Raw genomic sequence first — 12,247 nt, 5'->3', positions numbered from 1 at the left:
TATTATACATATTTCAATATGCCTAATTAAGTAGAGAACTGTCAGAGTAATGCATGAAGTGTCTTTTATTGTACCAGTGTAATGCAGAGATTTATAAATAAAGCTCATTTTATTCATGCAACAACAATTTTAATATATGAATGAAGAAATGTATATGTATATCTCATGTAATTTTATATTTAGAGTCTAACAGTCAGAAACCTGAGTAACTGAAGGATCACCAGCACCTCAGCCAACTGTTGCATAATATTCTGGTTAAGCAGGTACATAGTGGGGTCAGGGACTTTTCTGTGGTAGCACCTAAATACCAAAATTTCTTTCCTAAGCATATGTCTCTATTCCTACCTTTTAACTACTGGAAGAAATATAGCTAGTCTGCTGAAATGAACTCTTAAATGTACTTGATTTCCTTTTATGTAGTATCTGACTCCCCAATTTTTATGAATGATTGAATGATCTTTTTTAAAAAAACATATTTCTTACTTTATTTTAGGCACTCCATCACATTACAAACAGATAATACAATTAACTATTCAGTTTACTTGCTAAATATTTTAACATTCTAAACACCAGCTATTCACACCATTTAACAAAATTATACTGAATCTCAAATCCCCATTCCATCCTAGAAAGTTACCAACCAATAATCTGAGCAATCTGGATTATTTCCTAAATCACATGACTCCTCATTTAGTTCATTAGTGTATTTTAATAAATGTTTCCAAGTTTCAAAAAAATTGACTGTGTTTTATTTCTCCTCTGTATATTCTGATATTATTGGTCAATTTTTCCATCAAGAGTGTTAGCCATATCCTATTCAAAAATGTCTGTAATGAAATATCTTGGGTGTTTTTCCATATTTTTGCTATCTCGCACCTTGCCGTCCCTATAATATTTGCAATTAGGTCTTTATTAAGTCGCTTCTCATTTCCCCATGTAAATGCTGAAAATAATGATGTTTCATTTGTGATTAATTTTTGATTAGTCAGTGTTTCTGTCGAATTGATTGCATCAAGCCAAAATGCTTCTATTTTTGGGAAAAAAAATCCACGTGTTCCAAAGTTCCCTTTCATCCACATTTTCTCCAACACGTATCTGATATATCTCTAAACAGGAGATGAAAACAATAGTCTTTTCCTGCTGTTGTTCCCTACCTTCCATAGTGCTGGCATTCTCAGTCATGATGCCTCTAATTCTGGAGGCAGCATCCATCTTGCTTATCATTCTCAGGGAAGGCCAATTCAAAGCAGGAACATCTATAAATCATCCACTGCAAGTCTCATTGACCAGAGCCACATAGCTATCTGTGGGAGCTGGTGAGACAGGGTCTGTCAGCACCTTGGACAGATCACCATGGCATATGTTAACTGGATCTCACAGAAGAGAGCTGTTGTCTTTGTTATGTTTGAGACCATCTGAAGGCTGTTCCCCCCTTTGGTGAACAATCTGCATCTGTGAAAGGACCATTCATAGATCCTCCAGTGACTAGCTCCTATGGTATGAGGGCAGTGAGGACAGCATTGGGGAATGCCCTCCAAGTCTGAGGATTTGGAGAGAGCCATACCCTCTTCCCTGGTAGATCTTGAACCACAGTGCAGTGCCTTGCTGGGTGGTGCCTCCTCCTCTCACTCAGTCCTCTGCTGAGCCAGAGAGGGGACTAAGATCAGAGTATTTGACAGCATGCACACACAGGGAAGAGTAGCTTTTGATAGCTTTGTCCTTCAGGAGTTTGTCTGATCTTCTTTCACCTCAATCCGTAACAGCGAATTTTGTGGTTAATATCTGCACCACTTCCCTTTCTGATTCCTGAATCTTCCACTGTTCAGCTTCATTTGATAACTCGGTATTCTCTGAGGAAAAGTGACAGAGAAAAATACACATGAGTACATTTGTAATGTTTCTAATCACTTGACATATTTTGATTATTATGATGGTTTTAGTTCCCCCCCCATGTGTTAGATATTTTGTTTTAATTTGACCTGTTTTAACCTCATGACCTGTCTTGAGTCATCTTCTGGGAAGAAAGGTGCCTAATAAATGCGGCTGAATGAATTAATAAATATCATGTCTTCTTGGACTCCTTGTTCACTTTTTCTCTAAACTTAAAAAAAAAACCCTTGCAATTTTTCTCTCCAAGGAATTTCTTGAACCCCTGATCTCTCTAGCTGATCCTTTATGCAGTTTTTTAAAAGCTTTACAATACCCTTTTTGCACACAGTATTCCAAGTGCAATTACACCATAAATTTGAATAAATGCATGCCATTGGCAGTTTTATTTTATTTCATCTCTTTCCGAAGTATCTTTAACATGGAATTCACTCTTTTCACAGCTGTCCCGTGGATGTGGGTAATTGTTTTTATTGAGCTATCCATCATGATGCAAGCTCTGTTCCCTGGTCAGTCACTGCCAGCTCAGACCTCATCAGTGTATGTGTGATGTGCATCTGCCCCAATAGGCGTCCTTTTACACTTGTTTACATTGACATGCATTTACTTTTTCAGGGGTGGTGGTGGTCTAATCAGCTTTCTAAGCTCCTTCCACCCCCAGTTCTTAATACTCCTTTTGTTTTTACCACCCTGAATAATCTGTTGTCATCAGCTGATTTGGCCACCTTATTGTTTACCCCACCTACATGAACAAGATAAAAGGATCTGTTCCTTTGAGGTGTCACTTTTCATTGAAAAAAATGCCTAGTTTGGTCTTTCTGCCTCCCATTCCCTAAGCCATCACCATTCCATAACAGGACCTGTCCTATGATTCTTGTTGGGAGCCACTGGTGACAGATTTGTCAAAACATTTTGAAAGTCCATGTACACAATGTCTGTCTATAGTTTCAGGTGATTTTTTTCAGGGACCTAATCTGATTTCACCGGAACCTTTTTTTTTTTTTTAAAATAAGATTCATTTGAGGCTGACAGTCTATGCAGCTTTAATAAACAAAGTAAAATAAACATGAATAATTCCGGCTCTTTTAAAGAAGCGCCATATAAATTATTTTGGTTATGCTGGATCAGGAAAATAATTATCAAGATTATATTAACAATAGGAAAGTTCTGAATCTTGCTTTCATTTAAATGCTTCAAAGAAATCTTAGTTTAAAGATTGCATTTCTCTTGCTTAATGGTTTCGCTGCATGGCAGATTCTTGAGCTGTCCTCTGCTGACTTTAATCAGAGGTGTTTCTGTTCTGTCATACTGTGCAAAGAAAGCATGGAATGTGGCTAAGTATATTGACACTGAATAGTTTTATTTAAAATAAAATGTAGGTTTCAATGAAGAATGTTTTGTGGAATTGAGGAAACCAAAATGGTTGTTGCATAAAATTTGAGCGGGGCTGGGTGGGATCTACTGTTCATTGTGCTATCCCACAAATAAGAGATCTATGTGAATTATTATTTATATTAGTATTTAAATGTCATAAATCCACATGAATAATCGTATAGATCATAAAGCTATAGAATGCTGCCTTTCACTATTCAGAATTTTGGACAGTTAACTGCAAAAATTTGATTTAAAAACAAAATCATAGATTCTGCAACTTGGATCATCTAAGTTTTCAAATTGTGTTCCTTCTGGGTCATCTAGAAACTCTTTGGAAGGCTTGTGGGGTTCATCAGTGAGAGAAATAATAGTGACTTACAGGCTTTCACAGCGGAGCACCTTGGTGGCTGTTGTCTGGCTTCTCCTGTGATGTGAAGCAGGGAGAAGATTAGGTGTGTTCTTAGTCATCTCCCAGGAATGAATCCCAGCAGGTGAGGCCCACACACTTCTTGCTGTGATGCCTCAGAAACTGCAGTGTGCAAATCAGTAGAGAAGGGTTTCTCGGATGAAATAAATTTTAGCTGCCCATGCTAAATAAGACACAAATCAAGTAGCCCAGCTGTCTAGGATGTCACAAGCAATTCATTTTGCCACTAGCCATACTCGGCCTCAGATTGAACCAGGCAAGCAGCTGGCATACTCAGAATGACTTCTGTTTATGGACATATGCATTATGACAGGAAACGAGCAGCCTCCTGTGGTACATGGAAAGAGCTGGCAAAGGTATAAAAAGATGGTAGTGAAGCAGCAATTAACTCTGCCCATAGCGTTGAAGCGCTGTGATAATGTGCCAGTCTAGGATATCCTTTATGGCATATTCATGTGAACATGATATTTCTCTGCTGAGAATGGATGACTGCACCCCAAACACATCACAGCATTGCTACACCTTTAGGTAAAGGACGCGTAGAATAGCATGTGTGTCTTTTACTGTGTACATGGATCAAACCTGAAAGTCAGGTTTGGTTAGATTTTAAGTTGGAGATAAGTTGCTGAGAACATAGAACCCCCTTTTGCTGCATGCCAACCTGTTTCTTCAGAGGCCAGATAAGCATCATAAAGATTGTGTAACCAACACAAGACAGCCTTAAAGACTGCATGGTCAGTAGAAAAGTGACTGAAAATATAACAGGTGGAGATTTCTTCCTTTCCTTCTTGGACACTGAGTAATAGATATTTAATTAATTCATGAGAAGCAGGGTATTTCGCTTTTTATTGCTGGAAATAAAATGAAGAACTATTGAGTGCATATGTGTGTGAGTATGGATGTGTAAGCAGTTGTGTAGGCAGATGGAATAATGTTGTACTGTATTAGTACCACATATGTTGCCACTACATCTGCTGGTAAAATGTATAACATAGCTTTCTTTAAAAAAAGGTGGCTGGAACTTAAAGTGAATGAATGATGTGACATTGACCAGTTGTAAATATTTGTCTTCTCAGCTTTTTCTTGTGCTTCTGGGGAATACCTTGAAATGAAAAACCAGGTCTGCGGTAAATGTGCTGAAGGGACTTACTCCTTGGGAAGCGGGATCAAATTTGATGAATGGGATGACCTGCCTGCAGGATTCTCTAATGTAGCAACCTATATGGACACAGCTGTTGGCTCAACTGAGGGAAAAGCAGATAGTTGTGGCAAGTAAGAACATGATGCAGTTTTCCTCCCCATGGCCAAAGATTTGTTGAAACAAAGCTATGCCTGTATTCCAAGTGCTACTCTGCTTGTATCCCATTCTTGCTTTGGAGCTGTTAACACCAATGTTCTCATGCAGCCTTCTGTTTGGTGTCCTCCAGATGCACAACTGCCACTTACATAGCTGACATGGAAGCATCAAACTGGGACCTGGAATATCCAGATTCAAGTCCTCACTTGGTCATAAAGCTCAGAGATTAGATAATAAGCTCACTTTAGCCCAGTCCCTATTTCTCAACCTAAAATACTGAGGTTGAAGGAAGGGGCCCTAGTTCAGTGTGCCAAAGATCCCAGGCTGAATCCCTCAGATCTTCAAGTTGAGCTGAAAGTGGTCTTGTCTGAAACCCTTGAGAGCAGCTGCTGGTCAGAGAGGACAATGCTGGTCTAGATGGACCAGTCATGTGATTCATAGAAGGCAGCTTCTTATGTTTCTATGTACCATAATTACTGGAGGGTCTGGCCAATAACCATGCCATTGGGATGCCAGGAGTTTTAATTCTGTACATCTGGAGGACAACGAAGTGGGCAAAGCCATTCTAGTCAATCTTCTATCAAGTCCATAGCAAGGTCAGTACCCACTTAGCTCAAACAGTGCAACAGTGCCAGGCACTCTCACCTTATATTTCCTTTGTGCCAGTGTTAAACAAGTGACCTTGTTAAGTGAAACTAGCATGTAGTGGTCTTCCTTCCAGAACCTGATGCCAGCATTTCAGCTTCACATAGGTTTCTGAGCTGAGATTCAGCCCAGCTCCTAACCTCCCAAGTCACTTGAAAAGAAATAACAATTTTAAAGTTTGGAGAAATGAGATCTTGACAAATTGCTAGTTGTGAAATGTCATCTGTTTCTAGACAGGTCCCACCTCCCTTGAAATAATTGAAATAATGTTATATTAATCTCTTTACATACCTGTCTCTCTGTCATTATTGAGCAGGAATTGCAGCTGACATTAATCAGTTGTAAAATCAATTTTTCTCTTAACCTAGACAAGGAATCAATGAGAAGCTATTTTGTGTTTTTTTTTATTTCCTTGAATGTTTTTAAGCTCAGTAATTTATTAAATAGCATAAGAGTTAAGGATACCTCATAGATGTCTGTCTCATAAAACAAGCCTTATTTCTGTTCCTTTTTGTCCAGATCTACGTGGACCCCACGTGGGAATTACGTTGAGTCAAACAGGGATGACTGTACCGTCTCCTTGATCTACACTGTGCACTTGAAGAAGTCCGGTTCAGTCACCTTTGAGTACCAGTATATTGACAACAACATCTTCTTTGAGTTTTTTGTAAGACATTTTTTTTTGCTCTTAAGTATATATTAGAGTCAAATTGAGTATCAGCGTTCCAAAAAGAACTTGCACAGTGGCTGAAATCCAATAACAAGGAGCAACTAGAGTAGGCCTATTGAATCCGCGGGGATTTGGTGAGTTAACACCTATGTAAGTTTATTGATTCATTGGGCCTACTCTAGTTGCCCCTTACTACTGCATTTCAGCTAGTATGTTTTTTAAGGCAGGTTATTGACATCTTGACTATCTTTCCTTCCATTAGGTTTATGAGATTATGAACCTGTCTGATACTTATTGAGACTGTTGTTGTCTCCTAACCCAGGACTGTCAAACCCAGTTTGACAGCAGCCCTCCAAGGGATCCAGAGGTTTTATTCCTCCTACCTTTATATGCTTTGTGAACTGAAATCTTGTTCAGCTTTATGAGTGAGATGTTTGGCAGTCTTCTAGGTGCTGAGTAGTCAAATCTACAATCCAGTTAAACCAAACAATTTGGATCTAGCTGGTTTAGGACAGAGTCCCATTGTCTTGAACTCAGTCATATCTACGGAAGAGTTCAGGAACCTCTTTCAAGAGCTCAAAAGCCACATTCAGTATCGGATACATTCTTGGTAGGCCATATTCCAGAGATAATCAAAGCCAAAGGTTAAAAAAAAAAGGGAGGACAAAAAAAAATTGTAGCACGCTTGAGCTTAAAGCTTGTACTCCTAGGAACTAAGGACTTCTTTAGCCTTCAATTAGGAGAGGCATTTCAGCCTTTTAGAATGGGGAAGAGTCATACAGAACTAAATAGACAATAGTATCCTGGGGAAGGGGATGCCCCCTTGTGAGGGGTGCAATAAGGGCAGGTTGGGACTGTGGGAGACCCAATTTAGAACCAGGGCCTGAGATTTCCTGCCTGGATCTCTGCATCTTCATGACTGCTGAGTTGGCACAGAGAAAGAGTGGGCAAAATTTGACCTTCCAAATATTCTTGGATGATAGGTCCCATGTGACAATCTGCTCTCTGTATCTAATCAGATTCTCAGTTGGATGGGCTTGCATTTGACTTGGCTGCTCAAAAGATGGGTTGCCACCTGAACAGACAAAGAGAACAAGAGGAAAAGAGGAGCAAGGTAGCCAAATTGGTTAGATGGTGGGTCATGTTTGTTTTGTCTTAGCAGTTGCTAGAACATCTCATGTAAAAGCCAGAATTTTGGACCACTTCCCAGAATTGCTGAAGTAAAGCTTAAATCTTGTTTAACGACAGTCAGCAAATGTATCTTGACAACATACACTGTGGAAACAATGAGACCCATGTTAAGGTATTAAGGAGACAAAGGGTTCATCTGCTGCCTTATTTCCTACATTATCTGTGGGAAGGGATGGATGTACTCTCTTTGTAGCCACTTCCTCCATCTTCAGGCTATTGAAGATGAGGTGTATTTATTTATTTATTTATTCATTTATTGATTTACTTATTCATTTGTTTGTTCATTTGTTCATTCTTTTGTGTGTTTGTATATCGCCCATCTGGCTACAAGGTGCGGTGTCATAACAGTGTGATATATATGCATCTGTGGGGATTGTTCTGTCAGTTCCTCACTTTATTATGCAGACTCCTCTCTCCTCAACAGAGGCATTAAAGAATTTGGTCGCCCCAATGACAGGAATAGTAAACATTTACTACTGTCAATTTTCATAAGCAAAGCTTGGAAAACTACAGTGCTCAGAATTTCCTAGCAAGAAGGTTTCCTAAACATGGCCTGTAAGGACTCATCCCTTGACCTCTTCAGGTGTCCTGGTCCTTGAATTCCAGAAATCAAAAGCTGGCAACTTTTACATTACTGAAGCTTCTTTTCCAGTGCACAGCAAAAAAGCTTTGGGTGGCTGAAGTTCCTAACACATGCTGTCTTCTGTGCCCCTAACAATGGTATGTGGGTGGCTGAACAGGAACAGATGAGACAGGACTCTAATAGGTGGTTCAGAATAAGGAGACATTTTTTCATCCTGCCCGCACTGACATTCTCCTTTTGTGTGGGAGATGATTCACCCCTCTTTCAGTCTCAGAAGCATAGCACTGAGTATTTGCTGTCGTGTAGTGATTTTGGCCTTAATTAACATTTACAGACTGGAGACAATGAGCAGAAGAGCTGGGCTCATGAAGCCATGTAATTATGTGCAAGGCATGAAGACAGGGGTGAAGCAATCACACCAGCTTAGGGCACCTTCCTTCTATTAATTCAATACCATCTATCATACTTTAGTTGCCACCAAAGCAGCATTTCCTCTAATAGGAAATGAATTTTATCCTCCTCTCCCCTCAACACTGTTCACTTGTTGGATTCCTAAGAAAGGAGCCACAGGTGATTAGCATCTGGAGACACTGGATACACACAAATTTTAGCCACTTAGCTGGTCACCAATTGATTTTTTCCTCTCACAGAAAAACAAAAGCCTTGACTGTTTTAGTATTAGGGCTGAAAATCACTTCCATCCTATGATTTGTTTGGATCAAAACAATCTCGATAGGTTTTTAGCACTTTAAGCCTGTCAAAAGACACATTAAGCAAGAACTACTGTAAGTGTCATGTAGTGGTTAGAATACGAGCCCATGCAGATAAAGATAGGGAGACCGACATATAATTGTTTTGAATTCATTTTTACTGGATTCCCTGGTGTGTCTGTTCAACCTACTTTCCCTTACTTGAGAACATCTGTTTGCAGCAGAGATCCCCAATCCCCAGTCCGTGGCCCGGTGCCGGTCCGTGGCCTGAGCCGGACTGGGCCACCGAGACAGACCTCCCGCCCCACCCCCCGCACAGCCCGTTTGTGCCTGCGCGCTCCAGCACACCTGGGCAAGTGCCGTGCCACCGTTTGCACATGCCCATGAGCGCAAGTGCACCCTGACAAGTGCTGTGCCACTGTTTGCACATGTGCATGAGCACTCGTGCAAGAGAGCATGTGCATGCGCATGAGTGCGGGGGTGCCCTGACTTCCCCAGCCGGTCTACAGACTGAAAAAGGTTGGGAACCGCTGGTCTATAGTATTTTAAAGTCCCAGGTTCAAATATCACCCCAGCTACAAGCTGGCCAAGTATCAATCTCATTTTCCTATTTGCATTTTGGAATTAGGTTGTCCAGACATAATGTGAAGTAGGGTGAGGCACCTGTCTCAGATAGCAGATGTTGGTGGAGGGAAAACAGTGGTAGTATATTGGGAGGAAAGAGCTGTTTGGAGGTGGGTTCAATTGCTAATCCAGTCAGCTTCTGCTATGAAATGAAGGAGGGCATCTTGGCCTTCAGCTCAAACAGCAAGATATTAACTGAGCAGAAGTGAACACTAGCCTGGCAAGGAGCACTGCTGATATCATTCTGCCCCCTCAATTTGTTTAAAAATTGAAAGTATGGTAATCTGGATTTAGTCAAATGGTGGTCACGTACTTCATTCCTGTCTTCATACCCAGAGATACTGTGGACTGCACTCAATTGTATTATTTTAGTAATTAGTAACCCACTATGGGGATTAGATACCCAGTGTGGTGCAGTGGATAGAGACTCAGGGGGTCCAGGAGGGCTGTCCCTCCAAAAAAAGGTACAGAAGGAAGGGTGTACAGTCCTAAAATGTTGTCTGCCCTGCCTTAGAGAAATGGTTATTCTCCCATGTTTATCCTTTTTGTTTAGGTTCTGTGAATGCTTGAAATGTGAACTTCTGAAAGTATCTGTAAGGGTTACCTCACAGAGACCTCCTACACAGTCGCTCCAAACACAGCAGCATATTATTATCACTTTTCTTAAAATCCTGCTGTTACAGAAAAACCCATAATTTTTGCTGCACTGCTGTTGAACAATTTTGCTATTTTGGGGAAGAATGATTTGCTTGTGAGCCATGGAAAATTGCCCGGTAGGGTGCCATCCACCTCACAGACATCCATGGGATAATAACCAATGATCACCTAAGCTGGCAGAGTGCTGGTAGGCATCAGGCATAATATATCAGCTGGAATGAAATCACTGAAATTTGTCTGTGATCATTGGTCTGTCACTATCTACAGAATTGTTTCTGAAAACATCACAAGCAAATCACAGTGGGGATACCCATCTCAGTGGTTTGCTTCAAGCACCTGGTAATTAAAAAAACCCTACCATCTTCCAATATAGAGGTTTGTTACTGGAGTTAATAGCTTTCAGTGGGCTTTTAGTTAATGTTTTTCACTCTGCTGGATATCTATGTTAGTAACTATCACCACATCTTGTTGTGAACACCGTGATTTAATTAATTCATGGGAAAAATGCTTTTCTTGGCTTGAAGCAACTGCTGATCAAGTTCTTAGTGGGATGGGTCTTCTTAAAATTAACCCTGCATGTCTGTCACAAGGATGGGTGACCTAGCCCCTCCAAATTTTTTTAAATTGCAGCTCCCATGAGCCTTAGTTGGCATAGCCAGTGGTGAGGTGCTGTAGGAGTTTCAGTCTTAAAACATCTGGAAGGTCACAGCAGCTAACCTCTCTCTGTTAGGCATCTTTCAGGATCCTGAGAACTGGTGTAGTGCAGTGGATAAAAGTGTGAACTAGGAGGAATTTACTTGGTCCGGCTATTATCTAGAGGCAATAGTTTTGGCTAGCTGAATGGGCCTGTGTAAGAATTGTTGAGAGGCATGTGAAATGTGTTGAATACATTAGAACACACACCATATTAATGTCATTTGTTTTACTTGAGAGAAAATTAATCTGATTGTTTCCATTATTTTTAAACAACAGATTCAAAATGACCAATGTCAGGAGATGGATGCTACAAGTGATAAGTGGGTGAAACTGACTGATAATGGTGAATGGGGCTCCCATTTTGTAAGTATGATATTCATAAATGGATATAGTAGAAACCTGTTTATTTCAAGACTGATGAGATACTAGTCATGAAAATTGGGTTTGTCTCCCTGTTTCTCTGAAATGGTTTGTGAATTCAGTCTGAACCCTTGTCAGCTTCCAAGGAACTCCCCTGGGGTTTGCTGTCTAGTTCTCTTGGACCTGGAGACAGATGTGGATGTGCAATCTGTTTTCCTGAAAGAAGTCTTTGATCTAGACTACTGAGCTGTTAGTGGATGTGTGCCAGTTGCTGGAAGCAGATGTAGAGCTACATGTTACACTCTTTCCATGTGAAAAGTAGCCAAGCTGTAGCGTTTTAACATTCTCAAGACTTCCTCTTGTAGTCATGCTAAACTGGACTGGTTTGCCCTGAAGCCATTCTGAAAAGCAATAAGATGACTGATTAGTGGACCTCCATCTTGGGTGATTTTGGGTTTACTAATAGTCTGATCACAAACAGCTCAAAATGCAGTGAGGTACATGTGCAATTGCTTATTGGCTGAGACTGGCTTAATCTCTTAATGTGCCGGCATAATGTACAATTTCAAAACCCAGTTTTAGTGGATTCCCTGTCAAGTTGGTTTTTACAGGTATGACTAACAGGCCCTTTTGAAAACCAAACAGAAAATATAATATAATATAATATTTAATCCACCTGTGCCTGGGAAAGAGTTGTCCCTTTTATTTGCAGAGAAATGCCTTATCTCTGTTTTGAAAATTCCTTGTTGAACTTGTGAGCTTATTAAACAGGGTGAAGCGTTCCTTCGCAATAGTTTCACTTTGCTTAACTTGCCTGGGAGCAGTGAGGGAGCTGATTCTGTATATGTTAAACATTGGTCTGTCATTCTGTTTGTCTGAACTGTTTGCTTAGCAGTTCCTTCAGACTAGTTCAACAAAACAGGGTGTGGTTTCTTCCGAAATATTTATGGCCTCACATTGCTCATACCATGCAGGGAATCTGTTTTACCTCTTACTAGTATTTACAGCAAGAGTTAATGATTGCATTTAATTATTGGTCACTGCCAAAAATCAAACAGTAACTGGTGGTACGAGGACTATACCAGAGGATAGCCAGGCGTGCAAAGAACTAAACAGCATTGCAGCT

The 12,247-nt window shown here is 40.4% G+C and overlaps 1 protein-coding gene across 2 annotated transcripts in view; it reads left to right on the top strand.

Annotated features, from left to right (window-relative positions):
* The window catches only part of ELAPOR2 (endosome-lysosome associated apoptosis and autophagy regulator family member 2), a 95,344-nt gene that overhangs the window by 50,300 nt on the left and 32,797 nt on the right, over positions 1–12,247 (top strand). For both annotated transcript variants that reach the window (XM_073000799.2, XM_073000800.2), the window contains exons 3-5: positions 4,765–4,960; positions 6,150–6,297; positions 11,038–11,124. In XM_073000799.2, coding sequence (XP_072856900.2) covers positions 4,765–4,960; positions 6,150–6,297; positions 11,038–11,124 — 431 coding nt within the window. The remainder of the gene's footprint in view (positions 1–4,764; positions 4,961–6,149; positions 6,298–11,037; positions 11,125–12,247) is intronic.

This window comes from Pogona vitticeps, chromosome 5, assembly GCF_051106095.1.
Source record: "Pogona vitticeps strain Pit_001003342236 chromosome 5, PviZW2.1, whole genome shotgun sequence".
NCBI lineage: Eukaryota > Metazoa > Chordata > Lepidosauria > Squamata > Agamidae > Pogona > Pogona vitticeps.
The sequence above is the reverse complement of the archived record's forward strand: the minus strand, read 5'-3'. Positions and strand labels throughout refer to the sequence as shown.